Source organism: Falco peregrinus, chromosome 10, assembly GCF_023634155.1.
Source record: "Falco peregrinus isolate bFalPer1 chromosome 10, bFalPer1.pri, whole genome shotgun sequence".
In the NCBI taxonomy this organism is placed as follows: domain Eukaryota; kingdom Metazoa; phylum Chordata; class Aves; order Falconiformes; family Falconidae; genus Falco; species Falco peregrinus.
The window spans coordinates 28,846,861-28,866,958 of NC_073730.1; the positions used below are offsets into that span (position 1 = coordinate 28,846,861).

The window sequence follows — 20,098 nt, forward strand, 5'->3', positions numbered from 1 at the left end:
CTCCACTGAACACACACAGCAGTCTGGCTGTTGCTAACTCCCCCTTCCCACCATGCAGTCCTTAGGTGGGGATCAACCTCTGCAACTCGCTCAGGCAGCTAAAGCCAGGGGCAGTGGCACCAGCACTGACGGGGCATCGCCTGCACTGGGACAAGGCCTAGGAGGCAGAAGAGCAGCTCTTTGCCCTTTGTGCTCAGGTCTTCCCACCTGCAATTATAGCGGCAATTACAGGACAACCAGTAAGACTGACGGGCTGCTACCACTGTGCCGTGACAAGGAGGCCACTGGACAGCCACTAGAGCTTCACAGGGGCCACTGCAGTGCGTGCACCAGCAGCACCGCATGGGAGCATGTGGTCCCTCACTACAGAAGGCTGCTCTAGGCACCTCCTGGTGAACTCAAGAATTAAAAATGCCTTTTTCTTCATTTACAGACCCAAAGGCCACCTTCAGGCCAGCTCAAATGGGACAGTTCCTTCTGGGTCACGCATGACTCCAGCAGGGACCCCCATCTCCGTGTGCAGCTGGCTCTCCTGCTGGCCATGGGAAGGCAGATAACATCCCAATTCCTCTCACCCTTCCGTTATCCTCTCTGACAGCTAAAATCCGCAGGGCACACCAGGATAAAGCAAAGTCTGCAGCTTCTAGCCACTCAGGGACTTGCTTTGGCACGAACAGGCAACAGCGGAGAAAAGCTGCTTACAATCCCGCTGCACCTAGGCAAGAGCCAGCACACTCATGCTTTTTGGGGTCCCTGCTGCATGGTTTGGTGCTGGTTTCAAGAACCTAATAAAAAGCAGCATTACAAATTAACTTACACAGCACCTGGAGAGACGAGAAGTCAAGTCCCAGGAACAGTTTACTTCACATCTCCTTTCATAAATTTGTCAGGGTACCTAGACAGTCCCATCACTACAGCATTTCACTGCCTCTGGAGCATTTCAACAGAAAATGTGCAGATAGTAATTAAATGATCACTGGGGTATTTTTGCTTCAACTTGAGCAATTTGTTTGCATTCTCTGATTTTGCTACCTGTCTATCGTAAGCTTATTCGTGCAAAACAAAGGAAACAAATATTAGCTTGCTTTCCTTAGTGCCAAAGAAATTAATAAATGTTGTACTCTAGGGTGCAAAACCTACTTCAAATGTGAAGTGATCCCAGTAGAAATCTTGGAAATGTTTGTCAAGAAGTATTTAACCAACAGGCTTCAAAGCAATAAACAAGCCTAATTACAAAAGCAGTTTTGTAGAATACTGTAATCCGTTAAGGTTCTTCACAGTTTTAAGAAGCAAAATATCACATCTAAATGACAGTGTACATGTGCTTTGGCCTATAGACAATATACACCAGAGGTGTTCTGCATTAATTTCTGCCTTGTACTGTTTACATAGAGGACAAGTGTCACAGTTTTTGCCTCACAGCCTCCAGCTGCAGTCTTGTCACATCTCTTGAGTGGAGCAGAAGCAGTCTTTGGATAGAGGAGGTTAAAAAAAGAAAAAAAAAAAGGAGGGAAAAAAAAAAAAAGAAAAGAGAGAGATTGTAGTTGTGGATTTAGTATTTCAGTACTGGCTGGCTCGCTTTTGCTTGGAGCCAGGATTTAACCACAGGCTTCAGTGAGCAGCCTGGTGCAGCAGGGAGAATCTTAGCTCAGGCGCTGCACCAAAAAATTAAGATAATTCTACCACATGCTTTTTAAGTGCTTACAGAGAAAAGCAGAATGTTTGAAAGGCACTCTTTGAGAACTGTAATTTCCAAAAATACATATTTGTACATAACATTTCTACAATGGACGCCTCTACCAAGCATGGATCCTCAAATCTGGATAAAACTCAAAACATGAAACAGGATATCCATCATTAATAGGAGCTGGGAATTCTGTACAATGGACTATAACTGCTGTCACTGCTAATCTTTAATTAAAGTTTTCTAGCTTTTCAGGAAGAGTCAGATATTTAATTCATCTCTCTCCTCCAAAAAAAAGTCAGTTCCTCTTGAAATTACATGAATGGCTTAAAGGAAGATAATTATTCAGTAAAGCTTGTGGTAAAGTGGATAACAGCAATTACTGATGCTGAAGACAAGAAAATAAGATGAATTATTACACTGCATTTTTCTGACACCCTTACCAAAGTGACTTTAAAAAAGTGTGGCTCAAAATCTTGTGTTTGCTTAAACCTGGTAACAGATCTCCCAAAGAAGGCAAAGGACGATTTGCACATACTAACATTTGCACTAGGGAGGGAGAGATCTGCTGTTGATGTATCGCTGCTTCAGCACTGGCAGGAGAGGCTGGTGGACTTCAGAAACTCTCCTAAGCTGTGAAGTTTAGGATCTGAGCTCCACATGGCTACAGGAGCAGAATGCCTGAGCTCCACCTGTCCAGGTATTCTGCACAAAGTGCAAACCCAGCTACCACTGCCTACGAATGAATCTCTGAGCTGGACCATGGATAAAGAGGTCACAGAGTCCAAGACAAGCTAAATTAAGTTGGAACTCCCAGGCCAGTTACCCATGCTCTCATCATGTTAGCTTTATTTAGCTAGTATTTATTTTCAGGCTTAACTGTATCTAAATTGTTTTGTCTGCAGACAATTGGTGTGCTTTACTGAATACCTGAATATTTCATACAGATCATCGGTCAAATGCCAGTCTCTAAGAGCACGGATTCATGCCTAGAAGGACAAGTTTCCCACGGAATGCTGCCCTCCAGGAAGGGCAGCAAAGGAGATGGAGGTAAATGAAGATGACCTTGAAGTGCATTGCTCTGAAAAAATGACAGGCCTCCCATGGAGGGAATAATGCAGCTGAATTGCAGTCTCACTACTAACAGTGGTTGTTGCTATGGTGATTGATACTGAAAAGCCCATATAGACGAAGACTGCAGAAGGAATAGTAATTCCTGATATTGTTCAAATCACTAATGTAGCTAAGGAGCCATCTCATGCACTCTTGCAAATTAATATTTCCATGTGCTCACTGTCTTTGTCACATTGCTCCCCTCAAACACAAATGAGTTATTTTTCCATTCTCTGCAGCAGTATTTGCATAGTATTAGTTAATTATAATGGAGCAACCAGATGCCAAAGCCCCTGCTGATAAATAATAGTTGGTTCAAAAATGTATTTACTGATTTAGCATATATTTCCTGAGAATCACATATTCATTCAAAGTGGCTTAAATTTCTGAAAATAGAATTAATTATGACCCCACAGTTTACAGAGAGAAGCAGCTTACATACAAAAGGTATGCACATTCTGAATGTCTTCCCTGTCTTTAATCTTACTTACTTGCAATGAGGTTGCTAACTCACACCTGCTGTCTCCTCAATTTCACTTCAATCCAGGAAAGTGTTAGCAAGTTTATCACAGGTTCTTCTGGTTAAATGACTGAACATGACCCCAAAAGAAGAAAAGTGAGGCTGGGGTAGAGGGTTTAGGAGTAAAATAAAGCAGCTTGGGAGTAAAAAAAGGGATGGTCAGAACGCCTAAGCTTGATACTGTGCTGCTTCTTGTTAAAATCCAAGACACTCCATGGGGATCAAGACATTATTAATACTCTTTTGTGTTCTGATGGGAATATAATCAGCTGAATCAGACTGGAGATGTTTGGTATTAGCCAAAATTTAAATGGGAAAAAAATATGCTGGGATGTGTTTAGTGGGTTTCTTTTCTGACTGAAAATTGGAACCTGTACGGGACAAGCTCACTCCTACTCCCTCAGACATGACTTGCTTCTTAAACTGGCAGTTTTACAAATTACACCAATTTGGCAAGTCCCTCAGAAACATCTGATAATATCCATGAAACCAACAGCTGCTCTAACACAAAATTCTGTGTTTCTCAGAAATATATAAATGTTCTTCTAGCAACCAGAACACAGATTACTGAACAAGGCCCTTGATCCTGTGACATTACACGCAAAACCCACATCACTCCCCATTTACCCAACTGCTGCTCACTTTTCTCCAGGAACAGCAATCCAAAGTGAGTCTGAATATAGGTTCAAAAATTAAAAAGATACTCTTGAAATAAAACAGTTTGCAAGGCAACTGATCTGAAGGGAAGAGTACCTTAAAAAAAGAAGCATTGAGAGAGAATACAATGAGACAATTGGCAGGATTCAGTATAGCTGGATTCGAGGTTATGAATATAAGCACATGTTATAATTGACCACGTCTTTAAAGACAAGACCACTGTGGTGGTTTTGGGAGGGGGAAAAGACTAACAGACTTTTCAGGAAACAACCAGCCCCTAATTATTTTCAGTTATGTGATATTAGGGAGCATAGCTATTATTTGATGTAAACAACGTACAATTCCACAAAGAACGGCCATCATTTTTAGAAAAAAATGTCTGAGACTGTCTACTCAAATGGAACATTTAATCACTGAGTGACACTGCAATTAAAAGTGTAAAGGTTGTGTGCTAACTGCATTCACTTTAACAGTAGTGAGATTTCTATAGCATTAGGATTTGCCCTTCAGTTTCTACAGCTTTGAAACAGAAGGCAGCGCTTTGCTGGATTTGGGTACAACATGAACAATTATTTTAAACTTGTTGGAAAAAAGTGTATTGAAGTGTATTTTATTGTGAGCTAAACTTTCCCTGTTATATTTTATCAAATAGAAAAATTTCTTTGCAAAACATAGGCAAAGTTAATCCAACCATTAGGTCTTCCTCTGTATGGAAACAGTGTTATTTCAGCCACTAAGATAGCTTTCAGATGTTTTATCCATTAACACGACTCATAAAACTGGGTGTTTTTTGCTTTTGCATCAAACTTTACATGGTCCTCTCTTGCGTAGGACTGTACTGAGTCCAAACTAGCTGACTTTGACTCATATGTTCAGGAAGCATAACTGTTAAGCAGTTGTTAATTAGTGTAATGCATATGTACCTGTGGCCACTGAAGGATGGAACTCCTACCCACTTAATCTGCCATCACAACACAACTGCTGGCACTGACAGCTACAGAAGATTTCCCTTACTAAAATCAAACCGATTCTTGCTTTTTGGATGAACAGGCTCAGAATTATAGCTCTGTTCTTATGAACAAAGCACTTCAGACACAGAAAATAATCATATTTGGCAATAAGAGATGCAATTTCTTGGCTATTTCAACTCCAAGAGCTCTAACTGCTTAAAGATAGACTTCCCAGAAGATAAACATTAACTACAGGCCAATTTTTGCTCCTCTGACAGTATAACATGTGAGACTGGAAAGAAGAATCAGAGGCAACTTCTCCTGCTAAAGAGCAGTGGAGCAAAGCTTTTGTATGTGTGCACAGGTAACATGCAGTCCACTAGTATTGGACTTTCATTATAATTATCCATAAATCTTTGTATAAAACCAGCTTTTTCACACCACTCTTCCACAACTCTGTGAAAAACTGTCATTTGGGGTGTGTAAGGCTTGTGTGCATGTGAGCGTGTGCTTGCAGCATGTTCTTTGCATCTACTCTTTTCTCCTAGTGTACGTTCAGGGAAACATTTTTCAAGTACCGAATTCTAAATTGTCTTGTTTTGGTATTGCGTTTTCATCTATTGTGCTTTAAAGAATAAATTATTAATGGGACATACTGATACAGACAATTTATCTGTAACTGAGGGATCAGCACAGAGTAAATGTGCAGAGGCCACCACCAAACCCTGCTGTCGTGAGCCAGGCACTGCTCAGTACCAGGAAAATCCATTTTCAGAATGTTACATGTGTCTCTTCTTTTTTAAAACTAAGCTCAAGAGACGTAAGTAGGGACAACAAAGCCATTTTGCCCTAACCTTCTGCAGGTAGAGCCGTGGCACAGCTTAGGCTATGGCTTTAGGGTTTAATGATTTGAATTATGCAATGACTATCTTACCTTTAACCTAAGTTCATGCAGTATTTTACATTTAATTACAACAAGCATCCAACGTATTAAAAATGCAACTACCTTCATTCTTCCTGTAAGAGTGCAATTAAAGGTAACTACCAATCTCCTTTTTCTTGCTGTTTTGTTCTGAAGGAACTCAGGACAAATATGATTATGGGCTGAAATTTTTCCTAAGTAACAATGGGGATTTTTCTGCAATTACTACTGCTTTTGAAGGAGCTCTAATACTTTAAGCAGTGATAAAGTGGCAGCTGTACATGTTTAATTTCTGAGAGCCCAGGCATAATGCAAAGCATTAATCCCTCCAGCTGTCCAGTAATTAAACATCATGTAAAGCCCAGAGGATATCATTGCTGTGCTACCTTATCTTATTTATGAAGGACTTTCATTTGTTAAATCTACAGTAATTTTCTTTCCCTTCTTGGAAATAATTGTAGATTCCTCCACCATGGCAAGCGTACTCAGATTACAGCTACTTTCTATAAAATGACATGAATTTCAGGCTAGCCTTTCATCACGTGCTAAAATAATCACGACTAGTGATAGTAGATAAATATTACCCCTACAGGCATAAATGCAGTACTATGGGCATTGACCCTATTAAAATTGGTGGGTTTCTCAGGTAGAAAATATGGTAGAATCTGACCCTTTGGGTTTGATTTCCCTCTGAGCTGACTGAGGAACACTACACCACTGTGCACCTAGCCTGTTAATGAAGATAATGAACAGAGTTCGTAACTTTGATGAAAGCATGCATTGATGAGGCTGCAGAGGAAGACAAAATTATCACCAAGTACATTATCACCAAGTAAAAAGCTCTCAGCAGGTTCTGTGGAGATTTGGAACAAACAGAATCAGTCTGGTCAAATGCCCACCAGTAGCACTGGAAGTGTGAGTGGGATGCAAAACACAGGTACCTTTTACTGCATGAAGAAAATGCTGCTAAGATGACATGACGCTCCTCATTGCTACAGGATAATGATAAAGAACGATAGAACAATTTAACTGTCAACAGAAAAGTCACTTCATGTGAGCATAGGTGCAGGTGCAGTGTGGAGGAAGGTGGCTTTAAATCAGCTTTGTAATTTCCCTGTTTCAGCTGGCTCATCACCAGGTGGATCTGCTGGAGGGATCAGACCAGCTTTAGCCTGCTCTAAATTCTGCCTTCTGCCAATGGTTCTCAGGTGACCTGAGGGTTATTGAGCAGGGCATTGGAAAGAGTTGACTCTGGAAGTTTTCTGCACTCAGACCTTCCATGAAAAGCTCCCCTCACTGGTAGGCACTGCTGCTTTTTATGGAGAATCACACATGTGCCTGGAAGTTTGCCAGGAAACAGTAAGTGAAAATCTCCTGCCCTGAGGATCTTGTATGTGGGAAATATGAAGGCTGTGAGCTACCATGGCAAGGACATGTGGCTTACAGCTCTGCAAGACTGTACTTACTGTTGTTTCCCTTATTAACTTAAAAAAACTTTACACAGTTCATTCAGTTTTAATCTGGCATATCATATCATACGGCTGAAAATCTAGAGCTAATTCTCAGATACATGGTCAGCAACAAAAAGCCAGAAGACCAGGGTCCACAAGAAGATGCTCTAGGTAATACTAGGCTGTCACTATCATAAGATTCCTGCAGGAGTTCCTGGCTCTCACCCTTGGACAACTTTATGAGATAAGCACAAGTATGTCTGTTACAGGCATAGGTTTTCATGGATCGCTGTCTCTATACTGGAGTTAAGCAGAATAAATCATGGTATGGCAAAATAGCTTATGCTACCTACGTATCAATGAATACATCACTTCACTGTATCCGACTATTGGGAAAGGGCAAAACTGTGTACTTCCAGCTCTTCATCTGCAAGACACAATTGCCATACTGGGTGCAAGAAGTGGTCCGGGTGAGAACGAGTAACACAATCAAAGAGATGAGGCCAGAATCTTGCTCTCTCTGTTGAGCACCCCAGAGTCCTGTCAGGAGGAACAAGTGATGTGTGCACTAAAAGGGTTCAATGCCCATTTCAGCTGTTACTGGGTAGTAGCTCTTCTGTTCTAAAGCCATGCTGAAATGCTCTCTGCGTTTCTGAGCGGCTGACAAAACACTGGTTAATATCTCTATTAGCAGGAATTTAACAAGTTCTGCAGTAGCTAGCAAAGTCCAGACCGACTCAAGTTGTGATGCTTTAATTGCAGTCTCTTCTATTTAATTTCTCTTTTTAGTCTCAGTAAATGTGTTCCTAAGCTTGTCCAATCGATTGTGACAAAGGTTAGGTACACTGGGAGCAGAAAACCTTGAGGGAAGTAAGAAAAAGGATGCCAGCACCTCCAAGCCAGCGAATTCAAGACTGCTCTTACATTATTAACTGTTGATGCCTATTTTAGAGGACTAAACCTGACCTATGACTACAACACACTTTGTATTATTACTTCTGCTCCAAAGAACTAAAGAATAAGTTTCTTTTATATACTCTTTTATTTTAAAAAGGCAGATGCCTGCATTTTCAAAAATTGCTTGTGCACTGGAAGTTAGCAGTGGACTTAAAGCCTACCTGCTGGAGGTAAATTATTTAGGCAGACAGGCATTTAGCTACCTACATGCAAGGATTAATACCTGCAATTAATCCCTGATGCAATTACAGTCTGTGCAGACACAAATCTGGATCCCTAATCACTGATGCTTTATCCACTGCAAGTTAAAAAATTCACAGCTTCCGTTGCTTCTTTGGACAGGGTAAAAACTGCACCATTTTTTCCATCTTCATGGGTGAACTGCAACAAGAAGGTGCCTTACCATCCACGGATACTGGCTTTCAAGTAGCACGACAGAGTCAGTGCCTGGACTCCTTGCGAAAATAACTGCTTTTCTAATACTGGTACCAGACCAGGCCTAACAGGCCAGCAAAGGCTGTTTTACACACCTCTGTAGAAGTTTTTATTTTAATGGGTTTCATCTATCAAATTGTTGTTTCTCACTCCAGACATGGCAAACAGGACTCTTATTCCAGATGAATACAGTCTGCTTTGCTTACTCCTAAGGCCAGCTTTCTGTAGGGCTGGATTGTACAGTGGAGATGAGGAACTCAAAGGAAATATTTGACTTATCCATTGTTTGAGATGATGCATTTTTTTTTCAGCATACCTGCACTCAGGTAAGTCCCAAGCTTGCTAACTGCATCTGATCCCTTTGTCTAAAGAGGGTTACACAAGGACAGCATACCAGACTGCAAATTGGCTCCTTCCTTAAAGAAAAGATATTCCGAACATTGCTGTGACAAATCTTTTTCAGATCACACAGAGTGCCCATCTCAACAGCAAGTCTTGAACCATGACTAAAAGTAAATGAGTGGGAGGTAGGACACCAGTCTGCTTCTAGTCGTGCAAGATGATGCACCAAAGATAAGGTTGATACAAAGCACAAAGGGGCACCCAACCTGAACAGAAGATGGTCTTACTACTCATATTCTATACTTCTGTCCCCAAATTTCTGAACAGCAGCTTTCTCTCTACAGCTGGCCGTGCCAGTGCCTACACTGACTGTGCTGGGTAAATTCCACATTGATTAAACAGCAATTAACATAACTGTGAGAAGAAAAATCCATCAAGAATTATCAAGTCTAGAACAGCATCTGAAAAGCAATCCTGGGAGGCCAGAAGCAGACACAGCAAAGAACCACCACAATACACTTGCACTGTTCTTACAGTTTTGGATGATTTCTACTACCAGAATCATTGCTTTCCTCTCCTGCAGTAGACTGTCCCTTAACTTGGGACAATGAACCATTGTGACCTAGGGACAGGCGCTTGCACAGCCTCAGCACAACCAAGCCCTGCTCTTGGATCGGAATGTCAGCACAATATTGTTAGTGGTACAACTTACTAATGCAGGAATGCGGGCTCAAGTAACGTTCATGAATTTCATATTAAGTCCTCTTGAAGATTTATAATACTAAGAGTCAATTATTCCTAGCAAGCCATAGGAGTATCCACAGTTTAAATGTTGGAAGTGTCACATTAGCTTGAAGTAATAGCTTTATTAACATGGATTTAGAAAGAGCTTAGGGTTTTTCTTCTGGATGCCCTCACTCACAGTATCTGCAAGTCATCTTCCACTTGTTTATTGCACATGCAAGCTCTCACCATAGAAATTACCCCCAAGCACAAATAAAACTCCCTTCCAAACATGTATCCAGAAAGATGTGTTATTTACAGAAAAGTTCATCATCTCTGTGAGAGGTGCAGCCTTAGCTGTGACAGGGTGCTCTGGTCCAAGGGGCTGCGCTGCAGATGACAGTCAGTGCTGAAGCTTCTTTTAAAATGAGAACAAAAACATGAGTGCAGAGGTTAAAAATAAAGAAAAAAAGAGGTCTGAACCTAGGAACAGACTTTTTTTTTTTTTTTTGTCAGGATACTGCAGTGCTGCTGAGATAAGAGAAAACAGATAAAGGAGGATTCTAAACAGAGAAGAAATGGGAATGTTAACAGAGTATCAGTGGATAGGCTTAGTGAGGTTTATCAGATTTGGATAAAAGAAAGGATAACTATCAATCCTGTGCAAGCTCTGAGTTTAAACGGCTAACACATTTGTTCTCATCCATGAGGAAAACACCTTAATTTGACAAGCAACCTCACTGAAAATGCTCCCATTCAGCAATGCCTCCTGTTTCCTTCTCAAAGTGAGATTTAATGCCTCTGAAAGGTGCCGAGTCAACAGATCTTAGGACTGAAAGCTTTTGTTTGCATCCACCTAGGAAGCTCCAAGTTTCTGCCTGGTCCTATTGCCAGAGAATGGCCCATCCCATGCTCAGACTCAGCAATGACCCCTTGGCAGAGACTACCAGTACACACCTGCCGAGGTGGCAGCCTATGTCGCGACACATTCAGCCATAAGGAACTAGATGAAAGTCACTAACTCATTTCACATGAGTTACCCAACAACTGTCAGAAGATGGTAATTTGTCCTTGGATTAAATTTCCATTTTAAGAACCCGCATGTGCATTAAAAACATGGAGGATAAGCAAGACTAGAGATGCTGAAACATTCAGAAGAGAAACACTCAGCTATTTCTAAATCCATTAATAGCATCATTATGCTAAAACTGTGTGGCATTCAAACCATATTTACATTCATTTGGGGGGGTTACCTACAGCCTTAAAAAAAAAAAAAAAGAAAAGAGAAGTTCAAAGCAATTCCAAGTAGATTTTTATTATAAATAAAAGACTCCATGAGACAACTCCTACTGGTGTAAGCAGCAGCATTAAATTAGTGGAGACAGCCACTAGTGTAAAAATTGTTCTAATTTCAGTAACTCACATTGGGAAAAGAATAATTTTTTCAATAGCAGTTACAATTATCTTCTGAACTTGTCTATAATTCAAGCCTCCCATTCAAAGGAAAAAAATAAATGCATGTGCTAGAGAGAGAACACTGACTTTCATACAGAAAAATAAAAGACTTCTGAAAACTTCCAAAACGTCATTAAACTCAGAAGACACAGGACCAGGGGTCTAAGCACATCACCAACTTACCATATCATAATAATTTATTACTTAAGAATTGTCCATGCACATGCACTTAATTCTACATGAAACAGGAGGCAACATAAGGCAACCTACGTCTTCTCCTTGCGAGCCCACCCAACTGGAACTATGCTGCACAGGCTCACACAAGCACCTGTTACTGTTAGCCCTGGACCTCTGGGTTATGTGCAATATGAAATGGAGATGCTTTGAAAAACTGCATGTCTAATCAGTAGTTAATTGAATTAGTGAGTTGCATCAAACCTTCATACTGAGACTCGTACTTAACAAACGGCACACTGGGTTTCATTAGCAAGAGTGAGGCCAGCAGGCTGAGGGAAGTGGTTACTCTCCCCTAGCTGGTACTTGTTAGGTCCTATCTGAAACACTATGTGCAGTTTTGTGCCATCCTGACAGTACAGGAAAGGCATCTGCAGCCTGGAGAGAGTCCAGTGGAAGTCCAGGAAGATGGTTATGGTACTGGAGCACATGATACACAACAACGGGCTGAGGGAAATGCATTTGGTTAACCTGGAGAAGGTTAGAGGGAGATCTTATTGCAATTTTCTGGTATTTAAAGGGGTGGGAGGCCAACTCTTCTCAGAAGTGCACAGCAAAAGGAGAAAAGGCAATAAGCAGATGTTGTGACAAAGGAAAAAGTAGAAAAGGACAAAGAAAAAATATTTTCACAGTGAGTGGCTAAACACTGAAACAGGTTGCTTAGACAGTAAAATCTTCAGTAAGATTTTGTTTGATAAAGCTGTGTGAAAAAAATAGGTTTATCTACAGTATTTTACTCGGAACCACAAAATGATCACATAAAACGTAATTAATTACACAACTCCAGTGAAAAGATATAATGTGGATTGTGAACTAGCTAGGTATTAAGAGCCCAAAATTCTGTTTTCAAATGAAGAAACATCAATGTGTGCTTGTGTGCAATCATTCAACCCTTTCATCAGTAATCTGGAAGTAAAACTAACATTGCTGATATCACATGCAACATCAGAAATATTGATGGATGGGTGAATAACTACACACAGCATGAGATAGCTTCTCAATAGCCTGGGATCATTTGCACAAGAAGAATTTAATAATGACAGAGTTATATAAGAACAGTATTTAGAAAGGTGATTTTACGTCTGCACAGACTGGTAAGACTGATATTCCCTAAGTTCTAGTGGTCTGTTTAAAAAGAAAGTTGGAAAATCAGCTGGGATACTGAAGGGAGCCACAAAAATGAGTCAAGCATTCACTCAAAAGAAAATATCTGACAACAAGAAGCATAAAGAACTAAATATATTTAGTCTATCAAAAAGACAGTTTGAGAAATGGCTTGATTGCACAGCGTAGGAGTTTTCACAGAGGGAAAACACTGTTAAAGAGCTCTTCCATTCAGCAGAGAAAGGCCCAATAAAAGGCAATGGCTATTTAGGGACTGAATTTAAAACAGTTACAGTAAATAGTATATAATTCTCTCTTTGTCCTGTGAAACCAAGAAGCTATTAATAAGGAAATGTCCAAGCCTATCTATTATATCCCAGAAGAAGCTAGCCTTAGTCTATAAGGCTACACTCTGCAGGAGGAAGGACACAGCGGTAAGCTGCTGAGCTACCACTGAGGAAGGGTTCAACATTGTTATTTAAGGCCTTACCACACCATCTTGGTATTAACCCTGATAATCATGTTCCAAACTAACTATATTTTGCTACAGTAGTAAAAGAATACTTAATTGTCCATGGAGTTGACTTTGTATTCTCCAGCCAGCTCCAGCTGGAGAATCCCTCTTTCCTCTCTTTTTTTTGTAATTTACTACTTAGCATAGCAAATGTAGAGTGAATGAATTTGTTGGCAGGAAAAGTCATCCCTTTACGTGCAATTTGTAATAGTCGCTCTAGGACTTTTATAGTCCTGAAGAGAGATCTTGCATACGTATTAAAGTATTACTAACTCACCAGGAGCGCAACCGGCCTCGTCAATACCACTTTCACAATCCCTCTGCCCATCACATCTCCAGGATGCTGGGATACATTTGTTGCTTAAGTCTCCGCAGCTAATTTTTTCAGATGGACATACTTGCTTGGCTGGAAGAATAAAATAAAGAAAAAAACCCAAAGTTAAACATAATCCTAGACATTGCCAACATTGTTTACACTTTTAAAAGTTACTTTTATTTTGTATGGTTCAATCCTGAGACATATTGTAACGAAATCCCAAGTCAACACTGATGTTGAGGTGTCCTGTACATGTTCCTCAAATGAGATCACAATGTTTTTACATTTAATTAAAAAAAAACAACACAAAAACCCAAAAAAACCCCCCCAGAAAAAGGAGGTGCCACTGTTTATTTTAACAAAATCCCAGAAACTTAACTTAAACTCAAAGGAATTAGGGTAGAGGAACAGAAGTCAGATTTGTATGCAGCTTCTTCTACCTAGCGTTTCCTTGCAGGCAGGGTCTTGCTTCTGGCCATCCCAGTCACCCTGCATTGCAACAAACTGTGCACAGTTCCCGTGGCTCTTGACACACTCTTGGCCCTTTCCCACCTTCTCCTTGCTGTTTTGGCCTGTGCATGGGCTGCAAGTGCTCAGCTTTGTGCTGCCACAGCTCTGCAATATGCTGCTGCCTCTTGAATCAGGTCTCCTTGCACAGGATTCCCCAAAACCAAGGGCCTTCCTGTCATTCCAGCCTGTGCCTGGCCCAGCCGACCCCTTCCAGGAACAGAACTGTACCGGAACATGCAAATAAAACAAATACCACCCCTCACTCTTATTTTCAAGCTTAACTCTACCAAAACGAACTGACAAGAGTTGCTTCAATAATCAACAGGGATTTCAACGAAGATCTTAGGGCTGGTTATTAAGTAGGATGCAATACTCTGTGTGAGTGATGCTCAACACAGCAACAGCACTGCCTGTTTGTGACTGCCTCAAACCCCCAACACACTGTGGTTTTGCTATTAAAATGCTAGCACCCTGCACGCAGCAGCAGTAGTACTGGACCAGCTACTCTGAAAATGCTACCTCAAATTAAGTCAGGAAAAATGAATTGCCTAATTTTAGTATAAGGGTTTACTTATATGTTTGGTATTGCAAGGCAATTTCTAAATTCAACGATCTAGGCAGATTATGATCAGTAAACTTGGGGAAAAAGTGGTAAGCAAAGCGTGAACTCACACATGTTAAACAAATGGGCACAATCTCAAACACAAGAAGTTCCTTCTGAATATAAGGAAGAACTTTACCTTGAGGGTGACAAAGCACTGGAACAGGCTACCCAGAGGCTGTGGAGTCTCCTTTTCTGGAGACGTTCAAGACCCACCTGGGACACAACTCTTGTGCAACCTGCTTTAGCAGGGGGGGTTGGACTAGATGATCTCTAGAGATCCATTCCAACCCTGACCATTCCAGGATTCTGTGAAACTTAACGGTAACTGCCTAAATTAAAGGAGATTGTGACTTGAAACACAGAGACACAGGAAGACCCACAGAAGCAAAACCCCCAGTATACACAAGAATATAACTATGAAATAAAATCTGCCAAATTTCTCTGGAACCAAGGAAGCTGTGAAGCTCATTCCCTTACAACTATTTTGCATTGCCAAAATTCCTTTTTTTTCATACTAGTGTAAAGAGCAACAGATCTACATTTATTGCGACAAGTCTGCTTGAATGCATAATGTTCTACAGTTTAAATAATTGTTTGGTATTCTGGAGTCATCATCCAGTTTGGCAGGATTAGCTTTTTAAACAGACCAATTTCTCTCTTTAAAAAATCACATGTTTTGAAATAGTTCTTCCATTGGTATTAATGCTGATAATGCTATATATGGCTGCAGGTCTACTGAAAAAGGAGGAATCTTAATTCTGAATTGAAACTTTCACATTATCCTGCCTTGGTAAAGGTACTTATGCCAAGTCAATCAGCTTCCCAAGTGCTGAGCAAAAGAGGATGAAAATTATACCTCTCCCTTTCCATCTGCACAAGGAGGCCATAGAGGGGCATCTTACAGCCCCAAAGCATCAATCAGCCACTTAGAAAAGCAGTGCCATTTAATCCCAGGATTTCTCTGTCTTAGCACCTTGAAGTGATAAGAAGCAGTTTCTAGAAGCTGTGGGCAACCAATATATCAAGACAAATTAGGTCCTGCCACAGACAGACAGTTAATAATAGATGTAGTGAAATTTTATAACCCTGAGGCAAGGCAGCATTTTTGTTGAAATTTGCTCACAGCACACCCAAATAACATTTACGAATGTTGCATGATCTACAGAACTGGGGGGGAAGGAATCATTACTTAGGCTTCTTAATTATTTTACCAGCAGATCAGTAATAAAAATCACCTGACATTGGAAAGGCTCCACAACACCATCCCACCAGGATCAACATGTCTGCCAGCTCAGACCGGTGCCCTGCCAAAGGCGTTGCATCTTCCCCTCCGTCCTGGTCTCCCTAAGATGCAGATTTAAAATACACAACTCCAGGGACGCTCGGTGGCGCTGAGCACTTGGGTCCTTCCACAGAAGTCAGACAGCATGTCTGAAAACCAGGTCACTTGCCAACTGTGCAAAATGGTGTAAAACAAGGTGCTTGCCCTCACCCTCGAGGAAGCTGGCACGCCTCACTGCAGTCAAACTGCTTCACAGACCATCCCCCGAGCTGTAGGCCAGGGCACACCGTCCCTATGCATACACCAGGAATTCATGGATGCAGAGGGAAACAAATCCTGCGGCAGCTGATGGGCTGCTCCTCAAAGAAGAAAAACACAGAGCTAAAATGGTCCATTTGGCCTAGAAGCCCCATAGCACAGAGGGCTCGCCTGCCAAAAATCCTGCTTCTGCCAGCCTCACCCAGCCCTCGCATGCAAAGGTGCGAGCCTAGAGAACGCTGCATTGAAAAATAAAAACATGCAGCGAAGTCACTATAACTTTAGTTCTGAAAACCAACCAACAACCAACCTCTGCACAGAGCCACACAAGGATTACAGCCTGCAGGGGCCAGGGAGTGACGGTGCCGAAGGGCTCACCTCACCGCCATCCACCCCTCTGAGGAGAAAGGTGGCGGCTCTGAGGAGAAGACAGCACCTTCTGGGAAAGGGAGAGGGACGGCCACAGGCCACGCGTATGAGGCAGCACAAGAGTCCTGGGGGGCTGCGAAAGGCACAAACCTTGCTGTGGGGAAGGGACCCTAACCCCAGCAGCAGGGCCGCCTTGTTTTCTGAGGGAGCTGCCAAGCAGGGTCAGCAAAAGCAGGGTGCTTTGCCACAAATGGCGTACAAAGGATGACGTGACTGGCGTCTCCAGCAGCTACCTGGGCTTTGCCTCCCTCCACCAAGGCCCCCGAAGCCTCTCAGCTCTGAAGCGTGCAGCCCCATGGCCACCGAAAGCCAGCTGCCCCCTCCCAAATGCCACCGCCGCCACCAAAGGTGGGTGCTGAGGCGCCGCTGCGGAGGGCTGGGCGGGGGGAGCTCTCTGTGGGGGCGAGGGGGTTGCAGCCCCCCGCGTGGCCCCTGCACCTACGGAGCCCTTCTCCCCCACACTCAATTCAAGGCTGCTTCTAGGTTTGCTTCTAGGCTGCTCTGTGCTCTTACACAAGTTTTTGCCATAAGCAAACATATGCTTAAGAGTGCCCGAGCTAAAAATTACTTTCCTCGCTGTATTTATTACTCCAAATGGATTTCCATGCTTTTACATTTTAAAAGTTTGTCTCCTGACTGCATTTGTGCGGTGTGTTCAGGAACAAGGTGTGTATTGGACTGATATACTGGGAGACCCAAAGCAGTCACGTAGATGTTTGTTGATCAGGTTATTGGTCCACTTCCCAAAAAATTGTTCTAGTTCTTCTTGCTCAGGCTACGGTGATGGAAAGGTAAATCTGTTTTGATGCTGAGAAGAACCAGCACTCTTCATCCTTATAGTATACCTCCATCAAGAACTAAGTGGACCAAGGCAAGCGAGAACACTTTCCATGCACCAGATTTTGAAGAAAGTGAAATACAATTAAAAATCGTCTTCTATCACAGTGGGATCATTAACCTCCAAAAAGGTTATTTATTTATTGGTCACAGTTCAAGTATGGGCATTACTTTTGCTTGGCTGCTCTGGGCAGATACTTAATAGCTTTGGGAAGCTGAAAGGTTTAGAAAGGTACAGACAGAAGGCTCCTATTTATGGAAAGCAATCTCTGTGTTAATCATCTCACTGACAGAGTAATTACAGACATTTAAAAAACGTAAATCAAAGCTTGAACTTGCAGGGATGCAGCCACAGAAGCTGCTTTTGGTCACAGTTCATCACACTTCTGTATTCCTGTGGTTTCTACACCCAAGCAACCCTTGCATGGAAGCTAACAACTTGAAAGCACTGGCAGATAACAGGGAATCTTGCATAAAACTCCAAGCAAAATTTTGATGCATTATTTCAGCAAGCTGTTTTTTTTCCTCCTGCCCAAGACGCTGCAGCAGTGCAAGTGGACTCAATGTCGCTGTCCATGCTATGAAAACAGGCTTTTAGCAACAGCAATCCAGACTTAAAGTTTCTGTTTCTGTACACTGCTTATACAAACCCTGGCCTTTTGGGCTTACGTGACCAAAATGTTTACTTCTTACTTTCGTCTCCATCCACCCAGAAAGGAAAGGGTTAGTGCTGTATGTGATGGTGAGTGCTCTTACACTGGATATATTCTGGACCAACGCGAGTTATAGCAAGATCTGCCTTTTCAGAAAAGCACCATTAAACAACTTGGTTGAAATGTCAGACACATCAGGACCAATTTATCACAATGAACTGCAAATGCCAAGGATGGACAACAATGGTTTATTTGTAAGGAGACAAGAGCAAAGAAGGCAAGAAGGTTCCATTTACTCACTACCGCCAATGGCACATTCTTCTTTTCCTTTATAGGAGGCTACAAAGTCTTTCAGAGAACCATAGAGCCTAACTGGCGCCCCACTGTTTGCTTCCTCTTGTGCCACTGCTGTGCTTTTCAGGCTCCGGACATCATGTATATTCAAGAAAGCCCAAGAAAACAGAATTGATTTACTTTCAGAAGACCATTTGTCAGGTTCTCACCAAACAGGTACTCTAAGAGCATGCACAAAATGTAATTAAGCAGCTTCTGCTGGTGGGAAACCCACAAGACTTTTCATCAGCAGACTGAAAAGAACACCCTTTGTGGAAATACATCATCTTACAGGTCTGAACAGTTTCTCTATCTCTGCTGAAATAATTCCCCATCCTCTCCAGACTGCCCCCTGTGTTTTTCCCAGGTTCTTCAGAAGAAAAATTCCAACCTGAAACTTCATTCTGTAACCGAGAAAATACCATACTAAAATGGTTTAAATTAACTTCTGACATGCCAATAAATTGTTCATGCAAAATATCCACTACTACTATTGTTATGGAACTTAAAAGTCCTACCCCCCTCTTTTCTCCAGGAATGGTTTAGTTGTTGGCTTTTTTTTTTTTTTTTTAAAAGGAACGGTTTTTAGAAAGGACCTCCCCTCCTGAAATATAGTCTTTAAATCTTCTTTTGTGACAGCTGGCAGTCCTATCTCAGAGGTGTACCAAGAACTAAATAAATGTTCATACCTGCCCGTGTACAGGACTAGTACCTCTACGCTTCCAGCCAAAACAAGCACAATTGTTAAATGAGCAGCAGTTCAGAAGAAAGGAAGGGAGCTGACAGAGATTGCTCAGCGAAATTCAGAACTCAAGAGTTCCCAATGCCTAGAGATTTGCAATTCAGAAAAACCATCTCAGTCACAAGTTTGCATATATAGGATTTTTTAAAAAATATATATGCATGTGTGTGTGTATATGAACATATATCCCAGTGTACACTCACTACTAACTTACACCTCAGTTCCCCACTGAAGTATTTAGGGTGCATAAGAAGCATTTCAAAATCTGTCTTGTGCTTTTCAATTATCATCTCAGCTGAAGGTGTGCCTGCACTGGTATTTTCCTTCCCTTGCCCCTTCTTCCCCCTTAGTGTGGATGCTAGGAACACTTGCTTCTGCCCTATCACCCATCAGTTCACTCTGTAGCTCAGGACAGGTTGCTGTTGCCTTAGTTTACTTCACTTAACCTTGCAAGACACGTCAGATTTTCTGCTAAAGAGTGTTATATAATCATATATGTTATATTTAGTTAATCTCCCTTATGTCCTTCTTGTACCAAGCAAAACCCAAACTAAACAGTACCAAACAAGAGCCTCATTTACAATGAGAAGTATTTGCATGGGGGCAGCAACATCCAAGGTGGATGTGTCTCAGGAATATCTTTGGCATCAGCGTACAGAGAACACACGCTGTGACTACACAGGAACTCCCCTACACCCACAGCCTCGCTGGGTGCCTGCATTTGGATCTACGTATTAGCAACACGCAAAGACAGAACACGTTATAGGGAATGCTAATAAAAGAATTGGTTCCAAAGGTTATGACTTTCTCCTTCTGTCACGTAAAGCAACACGCTATAAGCATCAGCCTGCTGGGATAGAACTTGCAACTTCTACTAGCCAGCGCAACTGCATCCAGCAACAGTATTTGGTTTGCTCACTGTATCTGTATTATGCATACACTTGAGATCACTGAGAAAATAAAGGCAACTTTATATTTCCAGTTGAAACCAGCCCAGGCCAAAATGAATGCCATGACTGGTGGCTTAAATGAACTAAGATTATGGCACTTGGAAACTTGGAATGAGACTAAAC

The 20,098-nt window shown here is 41.8% G+C and overlaps 1 protein-coding gene across 3 annotated transcripts in view; it reads right to left on the bottom strand.

Moving 5' to 3' along the window:
• Window positions 1-20,098, bottom strand: part of LRP8 (LDL receptor related protein 8) — a 194,322-nt gene that overhangs the window by 29,984 nt on the left and 144,240 nt on the right. For all 3 annotated transcript variants that reach the window (XM_055815837.1, XM_055815836.1, XM_055815838.1), the window contains one exon: window positions 13,339-13,467. In XM_055815837.1, the coding sequence (XP_055671812.1) occupies window positions 13,339-13,467 (129 nt within the window). The remainder of the gene's footprint in view (window positions 1-13,338; window positions 13,468-20,098) is intronic.